General features: G+C 43.4%; 2 protein-coding genes across 2 annotated transcripts; both read right to left on the reverse strand.

The window, feature by feature from the left end:
- Positions 1–2,171: 2,171 nt before the first annotated feature.
- Positions 2,172–7,884, reverse strand: znf217 (zinc finger protein 217). The gene is made up of 6 exons (XM_070968890.1): positions 7,851–7,884; positions 4,691–6,043; positions 4,111–4,218; positions 2,646–4,034; positions 2,429–2,553; positions 2,172–2,327 (listed from the first exon to the last, which is right to left on the reverse strand). The coding sequence occupies exons 2-5, from the start codon at positions 6,003–6,005 to the stop codon at positions 2,441–2,443; spliced, it is 2,925 nt and encodes a 974-aa protein (XP_070824991.1). The 5' UTR covers positions 6,006–6,043; positions 7,851–7,884; the 3' UTR covers positions 2,172–2,327; positions 2,429–2,440.
- A 5,641-nt stretch (positions 7,885–13,525) lies between these two features.
- Positions 13,526–27,574, reverse strand: bcas1 (brain enriched myelin associated protein 1). The gene is made up of 16 exons (XM_070968900.1): positions 27,521–27,574; positions 27,315–27,400; positions 26,980–27,064; positions 25,855–26,165; positions 21,788–21,967; positions 20,863–20,922; positions 19,843–19,878; positions 19,349–19,564; positions 19,134–19,214; positions 17,738–17,800; positions 17,536–17,571; positions 17,324–17,389; positions 16,985–17,020; positions 15,789–15,911; positions 15,040–15,258; positions 13,526–14,629 (listed from the first exon to the last, which is right to left on the reverse strand). Exons 2-16 carry the CDS (start codon positions 27,351–27,353, stop codon positions 14,549–14,551), a joined length of 1,632 nt encoding a protein of 543 aa, XP_070825001.1. The 5' UTR covers positions 27,354–27,400; positions 27,521–27,574; the 3' UTR covers positions 13,526–14,548.
- Between the last annotated feature and the right edge of the window lie 236 nt (positions 27,575–27,810).

Raw genomic sequence — 27,810 nt, forward strand, 5'->3', positions numbered from 1 at the left:
GGCTGCACTACGTGGGTCTGCTGTTCAAACTGAGCATGCAGGCTCTGAAAGCAGAATCTGACAAGGCCAGAATCTAGACTTTGTAAATACTGCCATCTAGTGGCCAATCCGAGTCATTGATGGTCAGTAATGTAAATTCATACATTCATTTTTAACAACAGTCCAAAAAACGTATTTTTTTGCGCTAAAGACTTAATTTTATGTTGTAATGGAGGTGTGAGGCTCGTACATTTCCTGTTTGGGGCTGAAGACACTGGAGGAGTATTAGTCCCCATAGTGATCCCATGTTAATACAATAATAAATAACTTTAGAGGAAAAGGTGAATGATGGGTGTGTGAAAACAATACTGAATTCATCTAAATCCACGCTTTTCAGATGTGGAGCCGAACAAGCCGGCACTCCCAAATTAAAGCTGCTATACCAGGCTAACAAGTCTCACTTTGGACCTCCATGTCTCTTGGTCTCCCACAGGATAAGACATGGACATAGCACGGTTTAAAAAATGGGGGACAAGCCAGACCCCTGAAGATGTTATGAGCATGGTTCTTGTTCTACACAGAACTTCCTCAGACTGGAACCTTTTAAACAAACTCCAATACATTTCCATGAAGTTTCCAACAGAGTTGAGCTAATATGGTGAAATGTCAACATCTCTTTTTGGAGTTACGCATGTGTGCATCTTGTTTTTAAAAGTGTCTTTGTCTTCTTTAATGTACTGATCCTGCCTCATCTGTATTTATACGTGCTAACATGAGCAGAACCTAACGGGGATCCTCTCAGCAATAACGTCTGCAGAAGCAAACATCTGTACAATGTGGAGACTCGAAGGCTGTTTCAGGTATTACAGGTATGTGTGATCCATACCTGGCAGATGTCCAAATTAAAGACAGGTTTGTCTTACGAAAAAGTACCAACCGCTGTCTCACTGACTGCATGTAAGGCCCTGAGCTGCAGCTGAATGTGTTCTCTGCTGGGTGGGTGGGAGGCCAGTCACACGTAACTCCAGAGCTTTTCACCTCTTACTTTATTATTGAAATGTGTCACAACTCTCAAACAATATTTTCATCTTTACATAAGTACATGTGCCTTTCAAAGGTGGCAAAAATACTCGCTTCCACAACAGACTGAACAGCTTGTAAATGTGAGTTAACCTGAGACTTTTTGTTCACATTGTGTAATTAATCAAACAATTAATCAACATAGCTGCTTTTGTATTCTTGTTTTCCCAAACTGCACAGCCGTACCACGTGGAAACTGTCGCTTGATGACCAGCTGGGACTGACTGCTGTCACTTCAAACACGGCAACACTTTCAAGGCGAATAAAAACAAACTCTTGAATGGTGACTGAATGCGCAGTCTGTTGAATACACAGAAACTGATGAAACTGGTGAAATGTGGTACATTTTACAGCTTATGGATCTGAGGCACCACTAACGCAGATGATCAAAAGGACCAATAATCCCCCCGAAATCTGTTCTGTGTTTAAAACTGGGCTTGCAAATACAAAGTGTATCAAAGAAATCCACGACCCACATTGTGTTACAGCTAATGCTGCGCCGCAGGTCGGTGTAGCCTCAGCAGCAGTTGTTCTGTCGCAGATGAGTTGGTGTTTTATGTGGCGCCTGATGAGCACATGTCCATCTAGTTCTACTATGACTCAAAACATCCGTCACCCGTCGACAAACGAGCAGGTGTAGAGGCTCAGCTGACATGATCGCTGCAGCAGCTTTACAAAAATAACAGTATTTAGAGCACAAAATGAGGTAGACCACTTCAGCAAACACAGGACTCGTTACTGCGGCCTGTTTGTAAACCACCGGGCCACAAAGTTAGTCCACAGAAAACACCCACCCTTCAGTGCCTTGGAAAAGGAAAAAAACAATAAGATAGTGCTTAATTACTGCCTGGACATCAACAGTTAACCGACCAGAGCAGCAATTTCTCACACAAACCATATTTAAGTTTTTACTTAATACAATTCTTATGTTCTGAAAGCTTACAGATATATTTGTGTTATCCCACATATACATTTTACTGTTATGTCATAGACACTTACAGGTATCTGGATGTTAGTGTGGGTCAAATATGGATTAAGTAACAGTTTTGAGTGGGGAAAAAATATCACACCGGAGGTGATCTGAACTTTTCCACTCAGAAAAAGATAACAAGTGTACACTTAAGGCCTCTGAAATGTCTATGCAACAGAAAAAAAACATTAAATTAGGAGAGCCTAGACACTTTTTGAGCACAAACCATCTCTTATATTACACAAACTTTCCAACAAACAAGGAATTCTCCAAAATAAGGTAGCAGCATAGTTCAAATCTAGAGAGAATGAGAAAAAAAAGGAAAACACCAGAGTTTGAATATCAAAAAAAGAGAAAGATCTAACTCGATGTACTTCAAAGTGTTCTTCAACCTTTTACCTTGGTGCCACTTTAGGTACTTTTGTCAGTGGTCCCATAGCGTTGGTTAGGGAAAAGGCCTGAGGGGTCTCTCCTCTGCAGGGTGGGCAGAGTGGGTAAGTGTTGGTACAGCACAGTTCTGCCCCCTGAGGAAAAACCTTTCATGTTAACTCTACAAACTGCAACAACATGCAGATACTCTACAATGCAGCCTTGTTGGACTGAACCTAAGGCGTACCTGCTCTGGGGTTGGCCAGTCCTCCATAGCCGGCGTTGGCTGGTGTGCTGTGATACAGAGATGCCAGATCGCTGGGTGAGTAGGAGTGCAGGAGGTTCATCATGCTCCACTCAGAGTCCAGACCTCCTCCTATAGCTGCAGATGTGGTCTTCAAAGGACCCAAGTTCTCAGAAGCTGTGGATGGACCCGACCCTTGTGATGTGGTTTTCATGCTTCTCATGGAGGACAGCAGCCTGCCGGATCCCTCCCCCGCCGGCCCTCTGAAGCCAGGCTTCTCGCCGGTGTCGGCTTCCCTGCCTGCGGGTGCCATATACTTCAATCTCTTGCTGGAAGTTTCACCAAAATCCATCTGGGGGAGGCTCCCAAATCGGGTCGACAGGCACAACCTGGCAGCGTCCGAATTCCACATGACACCACCTCTTGCTGGGAAACTCCTCTCAGCAACTCCCACCCTGTCCGGGGGGCCTGGGCGGTCCAAGACATACTTGCGTCCTGTGTTGGATTTCTTCAAGAGCTCCGTATACCTGGAGGACTCCTGACTGGGATGTGTATCAGTGTTAGGTCTGTGACGCTGGGTGTCCTGGACAACGTCACGTAGGGGTGCGTGGATAGGGGACCGTTTTGGACCATTAGGTGGGTGAACAGGGGTCTTTTCTTGTGGTTTTGCTGGTTGGGGTGGTGGAGACTTGGTCCGACGAGGGTGGCGCCGGTCAATCGTCGGAAGCGGGGTGACATCTTTGCCATCGAGCGCAGGGGGGCAACCTGTCAAACGTTTTTGCTTCAAACTGCCTCCGGATCCGTTCTTTCTCGTACTGTCCGACTTGTCTTTGTGGCTCAGCTTTTTGTGCATCATCAGAACCTCTGGGTACTTGGTTTTATATGCACAAAACGAACAGGCGAATGGAATCAGTGCATGTCTGGGTTCTGCACTGGCAGGGATAGAAAGAGACACTTTTAAGGACAGATTTAAGGGGGCCTCAGAGTTCTCGTCTTTTGTCTCCTCCCGCTCCACCTTCAGGTTGACGGGCAGGGGGCACTTCACAGCGTTATCAGTCGGGGAGTATGCAGACTGAACAGTTAACTTCTCATGCTCAGCACTCGTCTGGACAAGCGGTTTGCCAAGTTTGTTACCTATGCTATCAAATCCGTCCTCTGGGGTTCCACTGGTGCAGGATCTTGCTCCAGGAACCCACAGTTTGGATCTACTTGGAGCAGGATTTTCACTGTCATTTCCATGTTTTCCGTCATTAGGAGAGGTCGCTACAGGCACGGGTCTGCTGGGAATGTCCACGTAAGCTCTGTCCTTGTGACGCCGATCCAGGTGATATTTCAGTGAGGTCTTCTGGGCCGCAGCGTAGTCGCAGTAAACACACTTGAACGGCTTCTCCCCTGAAACAAACAAACAGTCAGGTGTAAACACCGTCTTATACGGGTTAATCATTCATGCCGAATGTGTTGAACATACCTGTGTGAGTCCTCAGGTGAACTGTGAGGTAATAGCTTGATCGGAATGATTTTCCACAGTAGCTGCATTCTTTTGATCTGACCTTCGAGCGATCGAAACCATCTTCACCTTTGAAAACAGACAAATGCGTAAATACGCAGAAAGGAAAAAGGACGAAATACAAACAATATTCCAAGAAAAGTTGGGACAGTTTTCTGAAATGTTCCTGGGCTCATTGTAGTGATATCATTTATCCAATCATGTGTTCACACAGTGGCCACAAAAATCAGAATTAGCAGATATTTGCAAAAATCAATGAAGCTGATGAGGTCAAACATTAAATATATTGTCTTTGAGCTGTTTTTGATTGAGTATATGCCAAAAGGGATTAACAAGTGATCATATTCTGTCTTATTTATGTCTATACAGCATCCCAACTCTTCTGGTGTGTGGGTTTTAAAATCATAAAAACCATGTGTAATTACCCCTCCCATCAGCAGAGGGAGCCCTCAGTGACACAGTTCTTTGTGTACTCAATTCCTAAATCACAATACAGACAATATGAGTGAAGCATGCGTGTGTATTGAGCTCCTACGTTTACCTGGAACCAGGTTTTCAGTCAGTGCTGCTTCCTCGAAGCCCTCCTCAGAGCCCTCCTCCGCCTGCTCAACTGAGCCTCCTCTTAACATCCTCCCATCAGCAGAAGTCGGACTCTCCTCACCGCCTCTCTCGCGCTTGTGGACCCTGGAGTGCAGAACTAGCTGGTGGTAGGTCCTGAAGGTTCTCTGACATTCCTCACATTTGGTCGGCCTTTCTTTGTCCTTTTGCATTAGAGACCTCCGCTGGGGTTCAGGGTTTTCTCCTACGCTCTGCTGCCGAGACCAGAGCTCTCTCCCGAGGACCTCTTTCGTGGCTTTGTCTCCTTGTCCCTCGGGCCAAATATTACTTGACTCCTCCTTATCAGAGCTGCATTCTTCATTGTCTGTGCTGGCTTCCTGGCCGATATCTTTACTAGTATTCGGACCAACTGCTATCTTGCCCTTCGTAGCAAGTTGCCAGGCCTGATATGTGTTGAAGGGATCTAGCTGGGGAATCCATTTCGACGACCTCTCGTGTTGCAGACTCTTTCCTGTAGACTGAGGCTGAAGCTGTAGACCGTGGAGAAATGTTTGTTTGGAAACAGATTCAACAGTGCCAGCCATGTTCTCCTTGTCTTTATCTTTGCCAGGCTCCGCCTCTCGATTGTGTACTTTACTATGTTCAACCAAGTTGTCGTGGTCAGGGAAGAAAAACCCACACACCATACACATTTTGTAAACTGTGACTACAGGCTCTGGAACAGGGTCCTGGACAATGCCGTTGACTGTGACTGGGGTCTCCTGGTCTTGCTGGGCCTTGCTCTTTGCTCCTGGCTTGACATGCATCTTCATGTGGTTTTTGAGGAACCACGGCTCTCTAAATCGCCGTCCACACACACTGCAGCAGTAAGTGAAGTAGTCCTTGTGCTTCCTCATGTGGGTCTCCAGCTCACTGGCATCTTGTGAAACCTGACCACACACAATACAGCTGTGAACCTCCTCTTTCTCAACAGCGACGCTGCTCGGTTTAGGCCTCGGCCTGTCTCCTGGGATCCTGAATTCTGCTTCAACTCGAAGCACAGCCGGTTCAAAGAAAGTGGTGGGGTGCTGCGTTAGCACATGGGGTCCCAGCTCATCCTGATGAGTGAAAGTCTGATCGCAGAACATGCAAGATAATGGCACACTTCCTCCAGATTGCAACACAGCCTTTTCTGAGTAGGTGGTGTGTGGTGTCATGCTAGAGCCAGGCCCTGGGATGCTTGCATTGTTACTGACAAGAATATCTTGAGCAAGTCCATCTGGGCTCTCCACACACGGCAGCAAGGAGTGAGTTGGCATTGTTCCCCGCTGTTCACACTGTCCAGATTATTAGGAACCTGTAAACAATGAGGACAGTGTCTTTAGTCAGTGCTGGATCTCAAAACAGAACCAGGTAGTGACTAGCAACCTAAAGATAAAATCAGTTTAAAATACACCACACAGAGAGAATTGCCTTCCTCTATAGTGAAACAGGAAATGCATGTTTTTAGCAACCAACTACACAGACAACTCATTTCCTCTGGCCACCCATAAAATGTATACCTCCACCTTCGTATGTATGTTTAGCTCTGTGAGCGATCAGCTACAGAATTTGGCATATTTCATATCATACTAACTAAATGGGGTTAATATTAATGTATGGGTTCACAGCAATGTCATCCCAGCTCACATACGGATGTATTTTTGTTTAGAAACTTAAGTTAAACAAATTTTTTCCTCACACAAACAGCCTTAACTCCTTGTTTTACATCTGTGTTTCTTGGTCACGCCCAAAATTCGGACTTGAGAAATGTTACATGGACTTAGTTTGATTAGCGCTAAACAGCTGAGGTATAAAAACCTGTTTTTTGTTTACGATCTTTGGCTGCCATGTTGACTCACACAGCGCTGGTTTACAGTGGTACGCTCCAGGTGTGTGCTGTGTTTTCCTTTTGCTTTGTGACCACTGGGAATACCTCCGTGTGGTTTTGTCACAGCTCTTTCAGGGTGTATCATGAACTGCTTACACAAACACAGAAACAGATTAAGAAATTTGAATGGCACTCTTAGTTTGACTGGCACGCGACTTGAACAGCAGGTTGAAATCAGGGCTGCAGTTTACGATTATTTCCACTGTCAGTTCATCTGTTGGTTGTTTTTTTCTGATCAATCCATTAGTAGTTTGGGCTTTTAAACGTCAGGAAATGTGGATCAAAGCCTGAGATGGCCTCCTCAAATGTCTTATTTTGCCCACAATTCAAAGATATTGAGTTTACTCTGACAGAGGAGCAAAGAATGAGAGAATATTCACTGATTAATCAATTATCAAAGACTCATTTAATAACTAATCGATTAAGGTCTAGCTCACAGGTAGAAGTTTTGGTTTTTCCACCTCATCAATTGACATTATATCATCAACTAGTCGACGCAGCTGATTGATAAGGGGGAAACCCCAACTGTAAACTGCTGGTAATCTTCCAATGAATCACCCCTTTTCTCCTCAACAATGTCGCTTTCGTTATCATAACCTACCGAGTTTAGCACGCATTGTTCAGCTTGCTGTGATGGCTTTACCTGGCTGTAACTTTTACCTGAACCCAGGTGAACTCAGGCCACCCGCACGCTTTGTGTGAGGCGGCGTTGACGTTAGCCGCCGTGTTAGTGAAGCTCGTTAAAGCCCTCCGTGTTAGTTCAGTGTGGCTGAGATGCTCCAAAGACGCAGTTTACACCTTAAATCCACTGAACGTCAACTTCACCCAAGCGGCTGTTGACCTGGGAGGCTATTACACCTCTGTGTGTGCATAATAAGCAGAGCACGAGGGATTAACGACATGATCGATCATCAATCGTGTCAACGTTGTTTGTTTTAACTCACCGGGACGCAAGGAGCTGATTTTAGCTAACTCGACCTCAAACACGATAACGTTATTTTCTGGACACCACACAGCCTCGCAGAAAGAAAAACACCATCCCTTGTGTACGTACGTCGCTACTTATCGATTAGTTTAACGCCAGAAACCATGACTGAACAACTTTAACGAGGAGCTAACGTCGCCTGCGTTGCCCTCAAAGCGGGGTCATTCCATTCTAACGACACAAACGTTAGCAAACTTCAGTTGTCTCGACTTCGACTCCGCCGCGGAAAACTCACCAAACAATACCTACCAACTCTGAATTTCCGGTTTATTAATGACACAGATACTACGAGCGACTGAATTCGTTGCTGCTCCCTCATTTCTCAACGCCTGGCCGGTGGGCAGCTCACCTATTCAATTGTCTGAATGTGAATCATATTTGCTCTACTTAGCGAGTCCTCACTGTGTGCAGCTGTTGAGCTCCGGGGCGCGCGCTCCTTCTCTCTCTCTCTCTCTCTCTCTCTCTCTCTCTCTCTCTCTCTCTCTCTCTCTCTCTCTCTCTCTCTCTCTCTCTCTCTCTCTCACTCTCACTCTCTGCCCCCCCTTTGCCACCCGCGCGCCTCAACGACTCTGCGAGGGGAAGATGGAGCGCGTGCACGGCAACCTCAAAAAGCCCGTGGGGCGGTCACGTGGTCGCGAATAACAGAGAGGGATGAGATTAACGCTCGCGCTGTTGACTAATGCGCGTCAATAAACGCGTGCGGCGTGTCGCGTTATCTGGTTAATATGCTTTTAAGACACCTTGCTAAGTCCTCACTAGCCTGCTTAGCAGCTGCTTGGACAGGTATGGTCGTCACTGTCATGTGGGCTTAATTTGCATTTTAAGGCACCCACGTTACAATTCCACGGTTCATATAGTGAAGTCTGATATTAAGTTTTTTTTCCCAGTGCTCACTTCACGGACTTGCAGCTGGCCTGTTGATAGCTAAAGCGTCTTTGATTTAAGTAAGCCGCCGCCGCTCCTGCGCTGATTAGCACCAACAGGCCGCATTAACGGCACCGTTTGATATGCGGACGCCGCGTCGAGCCCACTTGAGGTGCGGCCCTTCTTCCACGCTCTCGCGTCACGCATTGGCCACCATGTGGAGATGGGGGGAGGGGTGCTTCAAACTTTTCACAGTAACGTGAGTTTTTTTTTTTTTTTTGCAGAAGCAGGTCGCTTGACTCATGAGAAAATGCTGCTTCCTCCTACTTCGCGGCACGAAACGTGGCCAGATTTATACCCAATTCGCTTTGCTGTCACCTAAACGTAACGCCACACACTTCACGCAGACGTTTATGTGGACGCCTGATATGAAAGGAACTGTGCAATAAAACTGAATGCTATGCTATAATAATTATTAGGATAATACTACATTATGACAAAAGCAACATAAAGTCACTATTAGGCTGTATAGACACAAAACCCTGCAGGAATAACACACTTATGTTTTTTTTAGATGAACACCATCACCTGGAGTAGCAGCCAGTGGCTGTTGTGAAGTTAAACAACAACCCCTCCTCCACCCTTCAGCTCTTCCAAAGAGACACCAGGCGTTGATGGGAGTTTACAGCCATACATCACACTGTCAATGAAGATATTCAGCAAACTTCAGTGTATATTGTACTCACACACACACACACACACACACACACACACACACACACACACACACACACACACACACACACACACACACACACACACACTCCTCCCAAATGGCAGCAGAGAAAAAAAAAGCAAAGCTTTATCAGTCACCACTCCCAGTACAGTGAACAAAGACTGGAATTTGCCAAAACCATCCCTCACATTAGCTTTCGGCCTTATCCTGCCTCTTGTATGTTCTGTTGGACTGATTCATCTTAAAAGTTGCTGTTGCTACCAAAAAGGTCAGACAAAGGAGGGAATGCACTGCACAGTCTGCAGACTTTATGTCCATCACATGTTAGCCAGAGGAGCCAATGTTGTAAAGACGCTAAAAGCATTTTTAATGTTTATTTTATTAAATCTAGTCAAACTCTGGGTTGAATAGGCAGCATGTTCTCCGAGTGCCCGCAGTGCAAATGAAGACATCCTGTGTGTGTTTTGCATTAGTAAGACTCAATCACTCACATGTGCTGCCCTGGATTAAAACATTTTTGCACCCCCTGCAACAGTCTGATTCACTTTTTGGTATTCTCGCCTCGCCCCGAGATCCTGTTACACAAACAAGTCTAGTATGTTAATCAAAGGCACCACATGTGACACGTCGAGGCCTCCCGCTCATTTCCCATTGTTCTGTGACCACAAAGGCTCCGTGAAAGGCTATCAATCTGGAGGAGCAGTATGATGCCTCAGGATGATGAAACTGCCGAGAGATGTTGTGGCCTGTCATGAAAAACACGCTCGGTGCAGCGATGCAAGTACTCATATCTTTCACTGCAGTAAAAGCAGCGATACTGCTCTGCAAACATACTCTCTTACAAGTAACAACACATAAGTAGTAAAAGCAAAATGCACATAAAGTATTAAAGTAAGAGCACTTGCACATCAGTGAAATATTATTACTGCTGCTTTAACACATGCAGTATCACGTTTTGATGATTAATCAGATGTTGTTTGTAAAATCTTTGTTTATACAGTAACTCCAGCTCCAGTCAGATACATGCAATGGTGTAAAAAGTACCTCAGAATTGTACTCAGTGAGCGCACGAGTAAATGTACTTTCCACTATTGTCTCCGTGGAGGTGGTGTAGTTTGTGTTTAACCAGACAAATATTTATTTTTATCATAGATTCTTTTGCAGTTCTTTCACTCGCCTTCAGGCTCTTTAGTGGTAAAGGCAACAACAAGTGGGCGAACATTGTTTACTCTGGACTGATTTAATTAAATGTGTCCTATTGTTCGACTGTATGTTAAAGTCGTTCTTCTTCCAACATCCTGCAAACTCTCTGGTTCTTTCCAAAACAAGCACGCATGTTTGCATTCAGGAAATTCCGATTAAAGATGAAGTAGCATCTCAGAAAAACCCAACGCTCGACTGAATAATTATGCATTCAGTAGACAGGCGCCCTGATAGGAACTGGATCAGCGAATGGGGAAAGTCTGCGGTGGCTTCTTTTTGTCTCGACGTGTCAGGAGCAGCTGACTGCATTGTTCTCCTGCAGATTCACAGCCGGCTTCTTTCATAATCCCGGTGTCGCTCCTGAAAGACGCTGATAATATATAATCTCCTTTCTCACCCCGAGCCGGTCATGTTTATGCAGTGCAAACAGCTGCTGTGACGGTGATCATCAGAGAAATTTTATCAGTCAGCAGAAGAATTCCTCCTGAGTTCTGCATGTTAGAAATATTTTGCTTTTGTCTGAGCGCAAACTGAGAAAAGGAAGATTTTTCTTTATTCCATAAAACCCAGATGGACGTCGGTACACACAAAACACAAAAGAAATAATGTAATGTAGGCAGCCATTATTATTTAAACACGGTGAATAATCTTCCATGTTTAAGACTGCTTTAATTAAACCTAAAGAGTGATTTAGTCATAACCAGGAGAAACTTAAGTGGTTTTAATGATCCTCCTGATCTTAATCTCCTCTCAGACGTAAACTACACAGTCTCAGAACATAATCACGTAAATATCTGATGTTTGAAATTGGCAGATTAGGAGTACCACGCCCCTGTTTAGACAGATTTGCTCTGTCGACACAGTTGAATATATATATGTATAAAATCAGTCTGTAGTGACAACAACACACAGAGTTATCACAGACTCCATCATGCCAGTCCTAAAGAGTCTGAGGTCGGCCTAAAATTTCATGTATTCTGGATTCATGACCGAGCCATGAATACGATAACCTTAGAAATCCATTTTGACTTATATTTAGCATTTCATGTCACTCTTTTTATGCTTTCCGGCCTTATATCTCCCCATGTGATTTCCTTTGTTTCTCTTTCGTGCAACAAACTTTTTCAGGAAGCAAACCAAGTCCAGAAAAGGAACTGGAAGCATTTCATCTGCTTTAAAGGTTAAAACATCATCACACTGCTGATTTGAATATCAAGTCAATGTTTGGACATCACATAGGGCATTTAAAGGAGGTCTGGCCTTTTGTCCCTCCAGCAGGATGTAACGTTCCCCAGCAAACAGCCCTAAAAACCACTTGAGAGCATCTGCATCAGAAAGCCTCCTTAACACACATGTGGTGCCTGCAGGATCTGCTGATTCACCCCTGATTGAAGTGAGCGCCACAGTCCTGCAGAGGCGAGATCTAATGATTTTTATCAGATCAGAATTAGCGATCTCCTCGTCTTCTCACTGGTCCCTTGAATCGTTTCAGCCTGATATTTCCCTGCAGAGCAGACCTGTTACCGGCGAGCAGTGCTGTGATGCACATTAGTGCTGACAGAAGGCCTCCTGTCAGGCCTCCCTGCCCACTGTTCCCTTGTCCCACCCCCTCTGAGCTCAGTGCATTCACACAGTCACATGCTTTGTCCTGGGATGAACTGCAGCAACACGGTGCTCAAGCAGATCTTGTGCAGTGTACAGTCTTTTTACACTATAACCATTTTTACTTTAACAAGCCGGTCAGTTCATGTTTGCATTTGATTGTGCAGACGGGTTTGACCAGCCCTCATGAAATGTGACTGCTTTCATGATTGTACAGAAGCGCCGTCCCTGTAAAAGCTCCCAATTCTGGCATTTCTGCGTGCAGAGACATGCAGCTGTTATCTTGGCCCACACCGTTTTCTTCCAGGACACCCCGATGCACCAAAGTCAGAGTGAATGTCTTCATAAGGATGGAAGTGGAGACATCAGGAACTGGTGGTGAGGTTCAGTAAAACTTAAAAGTTTTTCATTTTAAGATCAAATGCTTGGTGTTTGGTGATGAACCTGAGCTCCCTGTGCAATGCTGTCGGCACAAACGTCACACTGCATCTTAATTTGAAGCAGTTCTCCTGGGAAAGGACAGACAATGGACCACATGTCTTATACAGTGCTAGAACCACCTCACTTTTCTGCTTCACGGCAATTACTTTGATGCACAATTTAAAATGATCACACCTATTATAGAGGGTAACGCACGAGGAGTGTGTCTCATTGATAACAAAGGAGCGGCGTGAGTTATGCCTTCAGGGGCCGCGACTCATCACTTAATGGTGGGTGAATGGTGGGCCTCAGACATTACTATCTAAAACACATCCCTCCAAAGACTTCACACTCTGCCATCCATCACAGAAATTACATCATAAAAGGTAAAAGAAGATTTGAGGGCTTCCTTTACCTGAAATATGCAATTCCTTAGATCTTGTTCTACATCTTTTATCTCCAAGGTGTCTGACGGACTCTAAAAAATGGATGAATTAGCATTCAATGGCGATGTCCCACAGTCATCTGTCTGTCAGTCACAGTTACAAACGACGGCCCGTCCCGCGGTCGGCTTTCTTCTCTGCAACCATGTCTGTCAGATAACTGTCGCCTGTCTGTCAGCCAGACAAATAAATACAAAGAGGAGTCAGACTTGCAGGATTCGCCTCTACGCCCAACATAGCAAGGTGTGACTCATGTGTCACACCTACATCACAGATACGAGCTCACAAATTTAGCTCTTTAAAGTGTGCACATTAAAATGATTTGGATGTCAGTGGTGGAAGAATGTCATGAATGTCTGCCTCGTGGCTGTTTATTTCTGGATTTAGTGTCTTATAGTGCCATGGCTTGTACTTATACCTGCACTGTATATATTTTACTGTATATGTCTCAGTGGATTCATAACTACCCCTTCTGTATATACTGGTATGCACATCACTCTGCACTTATTATTAGTTAGATGCTAAACTGCATTACACTGTGTCAGTACTTGCACCCTGTGCTATGGCAATTAAATCCATTTATTTTCAGTCAAACTTGTCACCCAGTTATTCTGGATTTCTCAGCACCATTGTAATTTACACTGATGAAGAACAAGCAAATAGTGAACATATTTATTGTCTTCAGATGGCTGAAGTTACACATACATGCATACGTACATATAGGCAAACAAAGGCACGATGTTAATTGCACATACGGCAAACAGAAATGACTAACACCGTAAGACTTCCATTAGATGGCAACACGCAGTGGTGCAACCAAATTAAAAGCTAATCGACTGTGATTTATGACCATTGCAAAACATACCACGAGGACGCGTTTGCACAATGACGCCGTTTTTCCGCCTCAGATGCGTTTGTTATCATGAACACTTACAATCAGCTCCCCACAGAACAGTAAAGATTGTGATTTTCCCATAAGGCCCAATACATGAGTGTTATGTGCTTCAGTCTACATAAAGCTTACATAAAGTTAAAATATCTATAAGTGCAGTTTGTTATATGAACACGCTCCTCTCATCAGCTTCAGGAGCTGTTAATTTTAATCTCATATAAAGTTTTTTTCCAATATCATTTCATATTAACCTGCATTGCCAGAAATGTGTGATTTCTCTGCTACGAACTGTAAAAATAGTGTGTGCTGACGCTTTTAAACGTATTTGACAAATGAGTTGCTAAAAGCGAAGCTTGCTGCTGTCTGTTGCATAAGCCCAGTATGTCAGGCTGCCAGAACAGAGAGAAGTCACATTAAATGTCTGTAGAAAAGGTCTCACACTCACATTGCTAAACTTGTCAAGACATTTATATGACCAAATATATATATATATATATCGTATATATATATCTCAATAACCGCGCCTTTGACCATTTCAAATCACCTCTCATTCATCTTCCTGCCCTGCTGTTCGTCTTTCTCGCCATTGTTCACTTGCTTTTATCCTCCCGCTCACTTTTCCTTCACTAACGCAACTTCTAAACAGTAACAAAACAAAAAAAAAAATGTAGTTTGAGTAATTCAATGAGGGGTTGAAAGGGAGATGAGACAGAGAGAGAGAGAGATAAAGACTGAGTGGGAGAGAGGGAGTCTGTACAGCCGGGAAACTTTAGCGTCGGTTTTGGTTTCATTTGGCCTTCTCGGCTGCTGGAGCGACAGTGACTGGCTCTGTCTGGACTCCAGCGTCTGTAGAGTTACGTTTCTGACCCTGAAATTCAAAGAGAGAAAATCGTAAATGTTTGTTCATTACAGTTTCCGCTCTACTAAAAATCCACGCCATTGTTGTTGAAGCCTTTAGATATTCGTTTGCATTTGATTTAAGCCTCCTGAAAGTTCTTGATGCTGGTTGTGGGGAGCAATTTCTAACTTGAGGTACCTCCAGATTTTCTCACCTGTGTCATTTCGTGGTTGCAACACTGCATGGACTGTGTCCTCTGATTCAAGTGTATTAACTGTGAGTTATTAAAACCAAACCGTGCATAACAATTCACAGCATGTGCAGCATAATGTGCACTGCACTCTGAAATAAGGCCCATACCTTCAGCTGCTTAATGAGCAGCTGCTGCCATCTAGTGGAGATGAAGCTGCACCTGCATCTTACAGCAAAATTCTCCTTACCAGAATTTTAAAGAACATCTGGATGGAGTTCCTCTTCTCCAGTTTCCTGGGCCCACTGGCTGCATCATCGCCAGCCTGGGAGGCCGCTGAGGCTGGTTTGTTGTCCACGGCCGCCTCTGATGACTTGGCTGCTGCTTTAGGTTCCTCCTTGGCTTTAGCTGTCTGTGATGCCTCTGCTGCTGCAGCTGGGGCAGGGGCGGCCTTCTTGGGATCGGCAGCCTGAAAGTGTCACGGTGCATCACGGAAGACTGAATTATTCCCTCAGCCGCCGTGCATCCAGCGTCTTATATAATATCTTAACCGCTGTACTCATTCAGCACAGATGGACTTTGAGATGACGTCAGATGTAAAATTTGAAGTGACATGAAGATGCACTGGTTGTTAGGCTGCAGTGTGTCTTAGTGACTGCAACAGTATGAGAGGTGGTTATAGAAGCACCGTTATGATTTCCAAATGTAATAACAGATGGAGAAAAAGCTTTTTTAAAGCAGGTTTTAATACCAGATGTAATTGATGGAATTAATAATCTATTCTCGAGAGGGCGTTTTTCTGTATTTACCAATCCAGTCGTTCTCCTGAGGAGCCGAACTCCACTTGTGGAGGCTGCCTGGACTTTTGTAGTCATGTGGTCTAACAGTACCTCAAATCCACATTAATCTGTTACTCTCTGTTTAGTGACTCCACCACAGTTCACACTCAGATTTTCAGATATTTTAAACTCATAAAGGTTTATGTGAATAGGCCCTTACTTTAGGCTTGAAGAGAGACAGGAAGGCTGACTTTGAGGCTGTTTTCTTCTCCTCCTGAACAGGAGGTGCTGGCTCTGGCTTTGGAGCAGCCTCCAGGGTTCCAGTTTTTGAGGGATCCACCTTCTTTTAAAAAAAGCAGAGAAGAAAATACACATCATGAGCTATTTACGAATTAAAATGCATGACCATCATTGGAGCTGACAGGGTGTGGGCAGGAGCTGCCACCTGTGAAGTGAAAGAAGAGGTAAAAGGGAGGAAAAAATCCAGGATCAGAGCAGAAAAGGAGGCAGACAAATCTGATAAGAAGCGCTCCCTGTAAGAATAAAGAAGCCCACATCGCCATGCATAGAAGTAGAGAAGGTTATTGGCTGTAAAAGAAAGAAGAAAATAGAAAAAGGAACATTTCTCCACTGAAGATGAAAGTGAGCTCGTTTAGAGGAATAATTTGACACGTTGGGAAATATACTTATTTACTTCCTCGCCAAGAGACGAGAAGATTGGTGCCATTTTCACACCTGTTAAATGTGATGCAGGAGATGTTATCTTAGCATAAAGAATGGATACGGCTAGCCTGGCTCTGCACAAAGGTAATGAAATCTTCCTGAACAAAGACAAAGAGACGAGTAAAAACAAAAAAGTTGTGGTTTTATGGGATATAAAGTGTTGATTACTGAGATTTTAGATGTGCTAGTAGATGGATTTTATTAGAGCCAGGCCAGCTGTTTCCTGTATTCATGCTAAGCTAAGCTAACTGGTTTCTGGCAGGACCAGTATGTGGGATTTACTGGCAACTAGTGGTGAGGTTGCAGAATGCAACCAACTGATTAACCCTAACCTGACCCCTCCCTTTCCAAACATGTAGAAAGAAGAAAGGTGGCTGTCAGGTAAAGTAAAAACATGAAAGGCCCTCTCTAGAGCCAGAGTTTGGTTTGTTCCTACTGGGCGACTGCAGAAAAATGGCGATGCAACATGGCGGTCTCTTTGGAAGGGCTTCACTTACTTTTCAGTTTCAGACTTTACACTAATGGAAACATAATAATGAAGACTATGTTCCATTTCTGCCAATAGTTCCCCTTAAATCCTGCACACTAGTCCTTTAACAGACAGATATGAAAGTGATATCAATTTTCTAATCTACTCTAAATCTGTGCAGGAACTAAATGTATTTTCCAACATGTCAAAGTCCTTTAATTTACCTCAGCTTCTACCACTGGCTGTGCCTGCTCCACCATCTGCAGGGAAGGAAAATTTATTTGTTTTCCCATCAATGCAAATGCTGCATGAAATGCAATAAAATAATAAAATGTGGGACGACTAATTTATCATGTTGGAAGTTTACAACAAACATATATTGGTGATACAAAGTGAATAAATTAATCAAAATTAGAAAAAAATGTTGTTTTTTAAGATGCATATGCCAAATTATGTTGGTTCAGTGTAATAATTGGTACATCTGGTACAACATCGTGTCAGAGGCGCCTGTAGAGCGAAGAAAATCAAGAATTAACATTCCCAGGCACTTCCTGCTGATTTACCTGCTCTGCTACAACTAGCTGTGTCACGTTCTCTGCTGTCTCGTGAGGTTCAACATTATTTTCTCTCTGTGCAAATGCAAATGAATCAGAACATGTGAAATAAAGCTGTGCGATTGAGAATGTGGAGACGTGATACAATCAGAGGATCAGAAGATTATTCCACTCCCTGGAAAAGACAAAACCCCAAGAGTGACAGCGCTCCTGCCATTTACCTGGACGTCTACAACTGGCACCTCCACTGGTGTCTCCTGCAGAGCAAAACTACTTTGTTATTCTGAAGAGATGCACAGTGAGATGGGCGTGAAAATTCTGTAATTAACAGTATAGCATGTCTGTTATGAGCATCCTTAGAATACGTTAAAATAACATCATCCTAAATACACCTGAGAATACTGAGCATACTTTCTAGTTTACCTGCACTTCTACTACTGGTTGTACCTCTACTTCTACTGCTGGCTGTGGTGCCTCCTTGATTGTCTGCAGGACAGTGAAGGAATTGTTGTGTTAGTTAAAAGCCTTCTGATTGTCTGCAAGACAGAAAGGAAACATCCTCAAAAACAGAGGAAACGTCTTATTATGAAATGTGTTAGCATGGCAATGAACGCTGGCTAATATGAGCTGGTTAAAGGGATAGTTTGACATTTTGGGAAACACTTATGTGCTCTCTTGTGGAGAGTAAGATGAGAAGATCAATAGCATGGAGCAAAAGTTGGGAGGTGATTAGCCTAGCTTAGCATAAAGACTGGAAGCAGGGGGAAGGAGCTAGCCTGGCTCTCCCCAAAATTTACAAATAATTATAGCTTTTGAACAGAACCAGCTTTTTTTGCCCTACTTCCGGTCTTTATGCTAAGCTAGGCTAATTGTCTCTGGCTTCAGCTTCATAGAGCGCACGCACAAGACTGGTGTTCTTCTCACGTGACTCTAGGCAAGTAAGGAAAAATGTGTTTTTCCCAGAATAGGGGGACTAGATGTCCCAGATTGGCCTGGTGTTCAGCATTCTCTACCAAATTGTCTTGGTTTTCACCACGATTAACACAATAATTAGAATATCATACGTTCAAATGGTCACATCAGACTGGCTCCATAAGTGAGTCAGTCCCCATAGACCCCCACATTAAAATGCCCAGCTTAACAGCAGACATAAACATGTTTACAGCCTGGTACAAAAACAGTTTTCATCTTATGGCTAATGGCGATTTTTTTTATATAGCTCAATCATTTAAAATATGTTACAGCGTAAAGTTATGTATAATTATGATCATGGCCGCTTTGAGTGACAGCTAGCTGCTGGGTTTCAGCTAACAGGCTTCATTCAGCCCACCTAAGCTCCACCCATGCTCCATCTCATTGGCCATTTTTGCACTTTTGACACTGCCAAGATGGCGACTGCTGCAGCCACTGTCACTGTCACAAATAACTGTCCCCATTCCTGATGAAAATGCATATTGTGTGTGCATAAGCGCATACGTAAACGTGCAGAAAGGGTTAACAGTTTTTAGATTAAATGAATCCCTGAAGCAATAATGTATCATGGAAACATGGACTGTGGTAGAAACAGTGGTGCTTTTCCAGGGAACCCCTTTAAACCAAAGTCGCTGTTATTGCTTGTCTAACTGAGCAGTGCTACAAAAACCTGATTCTCCTGGATGAGACTGGAAACAGCCTGAATAAAATCTTACGCAAACGCTGCAGGTTCTGATGTGGAAACAGCAAATTGTTCAGTTTCTGCCACCTCCAGACAAATCAGCTCTTGTTCAGTTAGTAACAGGATGAGCGACGGTCAGTCTGAGAATACGATAATCTACTGTACCACTGCTGCAGTCTTGGCCGGGGCACTGGCTCCACTCGCTGAAGCGCCCTTGCCTTTGGACGACTTGACACCTAGCAGTACCTCAAATTCACATACAGTACGTTTCACACTACGTCATAATCCGACACACTGTGGAAGATGCACTCACTGCCATGAATCATCATCCCTGAAAGTTATGGTCTCATCTCGCAGTCTCCAGTTTGCGCTCTAGTTACCTTTGGACGGAAGAATTTGCTCAGAGTATCTTTGGCTGATTTTCCCTTCGAGGACTCGGGTGCCTTCGCAGCAGCTTTTGGTTCTTCTTTTGGTGTGGGCTTTGCAGGTTTGGCAGCTGGCTCTCCTTTGATTTCCATTTTCGGCGGCTCTGGAGGAGGTGGTGGTGGGATAGACATTCCTTTGGGTGCTGCAGGCGGCTCACATACTTGTGCAACCTATTCAAAAGAGCTTGTGTTAAAATAATGTTTTTCAATGGAAAACCACAGGAAACAGTCCACACAGTCTCCTTTGAAACATTTTAAAATACACAATGACAATTATAGGTGAGGTTTGATAAGTCAAAGGCATCATAAACTAGTAAAATTTAATTGGTTTGTAAAATTTAACTTCAGTTAACTTCAATGAACACAACTGAGCCCAGTCAATATATATTTTCTAAAGAAGTGCAAGACCTGTTGTACAAATTATAACACTTCAAGGGCAATGTGCTCACAGTAGTGGTTGCCGCTGGTTGGCTCTCCTTCTGGGACTATTTGGCAACAGAAAAAGGAAGCAGTTAGAGAGATGAAATTAAACTGAGCAAACAAGTAACTGCAAAAAGCTTGAGTACAAATACAATAACAGTTTGGTTCTTTAGAAATACAATGCACTTTAACCTCAATTCAAGCAGAGGCAGAAATGAGCAGAATGGATGCCGGTTAGCAACCTGCAAAAACTGCATTTCCCAAACTGGAGCAGTGGTGGAGCAAGTACTCCTTTACTTAAGTGCAGTAAAAGTACTCCTACCACACTGTAATAAGTCTTGCTTTGAAAATGTTACTGTATTAAAAGTTTGCAAGTATATTCAGAAAAATGTACTGAAAGTATTAAAAGGAAAAGTACTTATTAGTCATGCAACAATCAGAATCAGAATCAGAAATACTTTATTGATCCCCGAGGGGTAATTGTTTGACTTCCAAGCAGCATTTCACTGTTTTAGTTGGTTTAGATGGAGCTGATTGTTTTCCTTATGAATCAATCTCCTGATTATTTTCTTAAATAGATTTGATTGATTCTTTGGTTTGTAAAATCTCAGAAATTAGTGACACTTTCACAGTGAAAATCATTAAAAAAGAAATTCCAATTATTAAAATAATTACGAGGAAAAGCAGCAAAGCAAAAAAAAAAAAAAAAAAGTACAATATTTCCCCCTGAAATGTACCCGAGTAGAAGTAGAAAGTAGCATGAACGGAAAAGACTCAAGTTAAGTACAAATACCTCAAATCTGAACTTAGGTACGGTACTTGAGCAGATGTAGTGAGTTACATTCCACCACTGACCCGCTGACCCCTGAGTTTAATATATAATAATCAACCACCAACATCGCTGAGTTCTCTGATGCAGCTTTGTTAACCAGAACGAGCACGATATGAAAACAGATACTGAAAGAAAATCAAACAAGAGCAAGAAAACCATTCGAAATAAACCCACAGTCGTACTGTCACAGTCACATGCTGCATGAACATCTGTTCACCTGATCTTTAGTGGCATCAGGAGTCGCTGCTTCCTTTTTGGCTGTTTTAGTGGAGGTCACCTGTGCAACAAGGGAAGGAAAATTAACGGCCTGCAAGAACTTTTATTCATCAAGAGGAAAAGCAACACGGCCGTCCCTCAAATGTCAGATGCATGCAGTTATTTCACATAGCTGGCGATGACGGGGCAGTGTGAAACGACCAAGAGCTGATGTAACAGGAACAGAAAATTAATTATTTAGATAAAACAGACGCCTTTCATGAATGCAGACATAGGCCTTTATGGTAAGCTAACCGAGGCACAGAGTGCACACTGAGGTCCCTGACAGAGCACATACAGTACATGCGCTGTCATTGTGACAGCCATTGTGCTCCGGCGATGGCGTAGGCCTGCCCTCGCTCTATCTTCACGAATCTCAACTTCCAACTGCACAGGCCTCCCTTGTGAGCTCACACTATGGGTTGAACAATAGGCCACCACATTCCCGCATGTTCAAAGACTTGATTAGCATGGAGCTAGGGCAATGGTAACTCTTTAAAACGGCATGAATCCAAAAGACAGCACGATGAAGAGGAAATACAATGGCTGCTTGTTGTAGGTTTTCCAGCAGGCTCTGCCATAATGGCACATTTGGTTATGGATACTGTCACTGCCAAAAAACTCCCTTTTTACATAGAATACAAGGAATCACACTAATCAGATTTAAGCACAATATCTTGAATTTGTTATCACTGATTTCTGCTTTTTCTAGTAAATTGCTTGGCTTCAGCTAGTAAAAAATGAGAACACATTAACTGGTTTTGCCACTTTTAATTACAGCAATCCCTCAATTAATTTTACCCAAACAGCCTAATTTCACAGGAAAAGCCATCAGAAAGATCAAGTACATCTAAACCACATTTAGTTTTTCAAGCTGCGTCACTTACTAGTGTTTTGAAGAAGTTCATAACTGGATTCTCTTCTGGGTGACTGTCCTCTCGGGTTTCCACAGGTTGACTGTTTCCGTCGTCAGCTTCCGGAGCTTTCTCTCCCTCTGGACTCGGGTCTACAGTCACACTCTCTGGCTCGGTTAATGATTCTGACTCTCGCTTTAGGTTAGCTGTCTCCTATATGGCATGACAAAGAATTAGCCTTTGAGAATTATGTTAGAGCAGCAGAGCCGATATGCAAGCAGCGAGTGTCTTAATCGCAGCATTGAGATGGGAGCACAATTCCAACCATGCCTCTGCCTACTCGGGGCATTGTCAACAATCACCCTTTTATTAATGTGTGTGTCCCACCCCTCACTCATTGATATTCAACAATGTGTGAGAGTTATGCCCTGAGAAATGTCAGGAAACTCAAATACCTTGCTGTGTCTTGATGGTGATTATTTTTAAACTGACCAACCTTGATTTAAAGGTCATTTTATTGAATCTGCTCACTTTGATTTTCCTTCAGTGTGTCCTGATAAAAATTTCATAATCTACTATTGTCATTCTTTTCTAAAATAATGTACAACCCTGCTGTGCAAAACACACAAAAACAGAATGTGATGACTTGCAAAGATTTTTTTTTGACACATACTCAATTGAAAACAGTACAAAGACAAAATATTTGATGTTTCACCTCTTCTGCTTCATTGATTTTTGTAAATATCTGCTTATTCTGAATTTGATGCAGCAACATGTTTCAAACATGTTTATTTGAGTCAGGGTCGTATTATTTGTCACTAAACACTGACCAAAACAAGAATCATGAATGACATTTTCCAAGCCCTTAAATTCAGCATTTTAATTTTATTGGAAAGTGTTTCAAACAAACAGCGTTACTTTGCATTATTATAAAACATGAAGCATATTACAATCCAGTTGCAATTCCTACCGGATACCATTAAACACATGGTATGCTAAAGGGGCAGACCGATATTTGCCAAACAAAAACAATGTTCATACAATTCTTTCAGCGTTTCACTGCTGCTCTTCCTTTGGAGCCACATGAATGGTGACAGTAATACTGTATCCCACTGAACATATCTTTATACCCTCAAACCTAAATGCTGATTCTTCAACCGTTGATGTACACGCTGACCGCAGCCTGACAAGCAAAGCTTCCATGTCTGTACTTGTGACGGAGGTATCTGCAATCATTTCTGTGTTTTCTTCCACAGGCTCTTCAGAACTGGCTTCCCCAGTGGCTTGTCCTCCAGTAGATGGCTCTTGAACAATGGCGTCTTCCTCAACACTTTCTGGCACTGCTTTAAGTTCATTTGCTAAAGCCTCTATAGCCTCTTCATTCATGTCCTTGGCAGCTCTCTCGCTTGGCTCCTCTGGAATGGTAAGGTTCATTTCCCGGTCTCCAGAAAGGGGCACAAAGGTGGTTGCAGAGATGACCTCCTGTTCCAGGGTGATGTCATTATCCATTGTGGCCTCGTGAGGAATGATGGAGCTGAGGTCAAATTCTTGAGAGAGGGCATCAATTGCTGCTTCTGGTATCACCTTAGCATCATCTTTGATAATTACAGGACTTGGTTCTGCTTCCTCAACTGTTTCTGGTCCCACATTAGCTGTCACATCTTCAGTAACCTCAGTGCTCTCATCTGTAGTAATAACTTCAGGAATAGACTCAGACTTTACTTCATCATCAGGAGAATTTAAAGCATCTTCAGGAAGTTCCTCAATGGTGGAAAGAGCCTCCTGGACCCCTTCATGGGCAGATTCCACCTTAAGAGGGACAGAAAGCTCTTCTGCAGACATGCCTTGGTTTGCAAGTATAGGATTTGGCTCCTCACAAACAACCTCTGAGATTGCTTCCATCACTGTTGACACTGGCTCTTCCTCTTGGGAAAGAATGCCATTTGTTTCCTTGGCCTCAGGACTGACAGCATTAGACTTAGATTCAGCGGTTTCAATCAGCTCTACACCAGGAAGGACTTCTTCTACACTTGATATGTCTGCAGCAGCAACGTCAGTGCTTTCACATACAGCAGGAACATCCACCTCAACACAATCTGGCACCACTTTTAGAAGGCTGGCAGAGACCTCCAACGGCACGGTTTCCTCAGGAGTGACAGCATTAGACTCATGTTCAGTGGTTTCAATCAGCTCTTCATCAGCTGACATGTCCGTGGCTCCTTCACCATTGTCTTCAGTAAGGACTTCTTCTACACTGGGCTCAGATGCATTTGTAGCAACAAAGTCAGTGGGTTCAGAAACAGCAGCGAGAACCGCCTCAACACAATCTGCCACCACTTTCGGAAGGCTGGAAGAGATCTCCAATGGCACCTTTTCCTCAACACTGTTTTCCTCTGCAGTTGTTTCCGGTGCCACATCAGCGATCATATCTTCAGCAACCTGAGCACTCGCATCTGAAGTAATAACTTCAGGAGCAGAGTCAAGACTGACTTCATCTTCAGGAGAATTAAAAGTATCTTCAGGAAGTTCCTCAATGGTGGCAAGCTCATTGAAAGGAGCCCCCAGAGAGATAAATTCTACACTTTTTCCTGGTGCATCCGTTACAGCAACAGCATCATCAGCAGTGTCCTCTTCCAGGGCAGGTTCCACCTTAACTAGAATTTCTGTCACAAGAGGCACAGAAAGCTCTTCTGCAGATGTGCCTTGGGTTGCAACTATAGAATCTGGCTCCTCACAAACAACCTCTGAGATTGTTTCCATCACTGTTGACACTGGCTCTTCCTCTTGGGAACAAATGCCATTTGTTTCCTTGGTCTCAGGAGAGACAGCATTAGACTTAGGTTCAGCGGTTTCAATCAGCTCTACACCAGGAAGGACTTCTTCTACACTTGGCTCTGGTATGTCTGCAGCAGCAACATCAGTGCTTTCACAAACAGCAGCAACATCCACCTCAACACAATCTGGCACCACTTTTAGAAGGCTGACAGAGTCCTCCAATGGCATCGTTTCCTCAGGAGTGACAGCATTAGACTCATGTTCAGCGGTTTCAATCAGCTCTTCATCAGCTGACATGTCCATGGCTCCTTCACCTTTGTCTTTAGTAAGGACTTCTTCTACACTTGACTCAGATGTGTTTGTAGCAGCAAAGTCAGTGGGTTCAGAAACAGCAGCGAGAACCGCCTCAACACAATCTGCCACCACTTTCGGAAGGCTGGAAGAGATCTCCAACGGCACCGTTTCCTCAGCATTGTTTTCCTCTTGAGCTACTTGACCTTCAATAATGGCTTTGTTCGTGTTTGACTCTGATTCTGCAGCAACTTCTGGCTCAGTTTCCTTCACACTCTCATCCTCAGGGTCGTCATTTTTGATGGGGTTGATGTCAAAAGTGTCAGAAACTTCCACCTGCTCTGCTCTGAACACCATGTTCTTGTACTCATTGTTCTCAGTGATGGTCACTTCTTTAATGATCATCCCAGGTGTCTGGTTTTCAACGGGCTCCTGATCCTGGTCCTCCTCAGCAATTACAACAGCAGATTCATTCAGTGGGTTTTCTTCAGTTGCTGCTGTCTCCATCCTGATTACCTCTTCCACTGGGCCGTCAGCATTAGTGGTCGCGCCATCGTCATCGCTATCAAAACCAGTTTGCGTTGAAATATCTGCTTCAGTTTTTCTGTCTGTTTGCGTTGATGTCTCGGCTTTTTGGTGTAGATTGTCAGAGTCCACTCCGTGCTCAGCGGCGTTCATGGCGGCAGCTTCGTGTCCGCTCAAGCCCGACTCCTTGATCATGAAAATCAACATTCACGTTTAAATTAAAACAGGTTTCCAGGACACCCATGAGAACAGTGTACTCAAACACACTGTGCCTGACTCAGCATGAAAATAAACATTGCAAAACTCTCTAGTGCACAGTTCTACAGTAAATGCTCAAGTTTTAATAGGCAGTGAGGCTGTTTTGCAAAGGTGCAGACAACTCTGCGGTAGTTTTATATATACACACACACACATATATATACACATAGTACTGCAGTATGTCCTGTATGTACTCTATATTTTTTTTGTCCAGACTTATCCTGTAAAAAATAAATGTAAAGTGCACTCACCGGCTGTGGATCAGTGGCAGGAGGACTTACATCTGTTTGATCTTCGTCTGACGTCTCTTTTTCTTTAACATTGTCGACATCAGCTGGAGGTTCGACTTTCTTTTTGAACATTTTGTCAAAAATATTCACTTTTTCTTCTTTGCTTTTCTTGACTTCTTCCTTCTGCATGGTGGTTTCCAGGATTTCAGAAATAACCGGAGCATCGACCTGTGGGCACTTCGATTCGATGACCACATAGTCGCACTCATTTGATTCTGTGAGCTTTAAAGAGTGGGTCCCACCATTTTGCTGGACGATGGTCTCACCATTAACTGCAAAAACATAAATAAAAAAAGCAGAATGTGTTATCAAAATGTAAACAGTCAGCCCATACATGAGATTTCTGAATATAAGGTTTTCAATTCTACTACCAGGCATTTTTTATTTTATAGCATTTCAAGCTTTTTTTTTTTTCTTTTTACGTTAATTATCTTAATAAGATATTCTAACTTCTTGCTCAGATTTCATTACCGTTTTGAAGTCAGTTACTGCTTGTAACAAACATTTCCAGAATAGGAAAGCTGTTTGATCAGCACTTCTTAAGTCTTAAGTCCAGAGAAGTTCACAGCTGTCACTTCTATTAGATATGAATGTCGACATCTTTTCATGCAGCGTTAAACTGATGCATGACATCTGCTTGTGCAGTTCTCCATGAAGTAAACATGGGCCAGCCAGCGTGTGAAAATCATCTCCAGTGTCAACATTAGCACCAAGACAAACTCAACTAGGAGTCCCACAGCATCATTGTCGCTGCAGAGAAATGAACCATGACAAGTTAAACAGTTGCTTCTTGTGTCTGAGACTACGCCTATAGTTTACACTGGAAGACTGGAGACACAGTCCAGCTGGAAGACACCGTGTTTACAGAGCTTTATAAGAGTCCAAGGACCGATCCAAAACACACATGTAAAGATCAGCTGGTTTTGTCTATCACACACTGATAAACTGTGTTTTCCCATAAAGAAAGATAAAATAAAACAAAATAATCCATCCATAATCCATCACATCTTCTCTCATCCTCAGATTGCCCACATTTAAGTTAACACGATCATGTATTAGTTAACACATGAAATAAATCTCACTCACCTTCAATCTCCAGTCCATTCAATGTGATATTTGCAGAGAGGCCGTTCGCCGATCCATTTTTGTGCTTCTCAGGAATTTTCCCATTCTGTAAAATACAACAGTATTTATCTATGCTGGCCCCACAGTCCATAAGTGGGTTACATTTCAACAGAAACACGAGTTTTGACTGCAAACAGACCCCTGAACAATCCAGCATTTTGAGCTTGGGGGCTCCAGGCAGCAGCTAAAACCAACTTTTCCATGTGCGTCTTACCACTGATTCAGAGGCTGCGGAGTCATATATATTACAGGTGTGGCATTAAAGGTTTTTTGTGTGGAATTTGTCCGATTTTTACCTGGGTTAGCTCGTTGTTCTTGGAATGCTCGTTTCCCATTTTTCCCAGTCGGGACCAACAGACACAGGCTTAAAGCTCAGATTCAACTAAAAGAAAACAGAAACAGAAAAGTTTTCTTAAGTTAAATGACAAACAAGGATGCTCTGCAGATAATAGCTTAAACTTATTTTATAAATCTTAACTTCAGCATCAATCAAACGTCTTACCTTGTCACACTTCTGCAGGCCAAGCGAGTGATATCCTCAATTAAAAACACAGAAAGTGTCACTGTGTCTGAGAGATGAGAGGTGATGCTCCAGCCCAACAGTACAGGCTGTTGTTCACGTGCTATTTTATGTGTGCTTTAAAATGGGTGGGACTGTCTCTGAGCAATCAACTGGATAGGCAGTGAAAAGCCCTCCATGCCCAGCAGAGTGTTGGTGCCCTTTAATAAAGACACATGATTAGCTCAGCGTAATCTCTCTGTGAAATCTGTGATCATACCCCGACGACATCA

Source organism: Chaetodon trifascialis, chromosome 8 (assembly GCF_039877785.1).
Source record: "Chaetodon trifascialis isolate fChaTrf1 chromosome 8, fChaTrf1.hap1, whole genome shotgun sequence".
Classification (NCBI taxonomy): Eukaryota; Metazoa; Chordata; class Actinopteri; order Chaetodontiformes; family Chaetodontidae; genus Chaetodon; species Chaetodon trifascialis.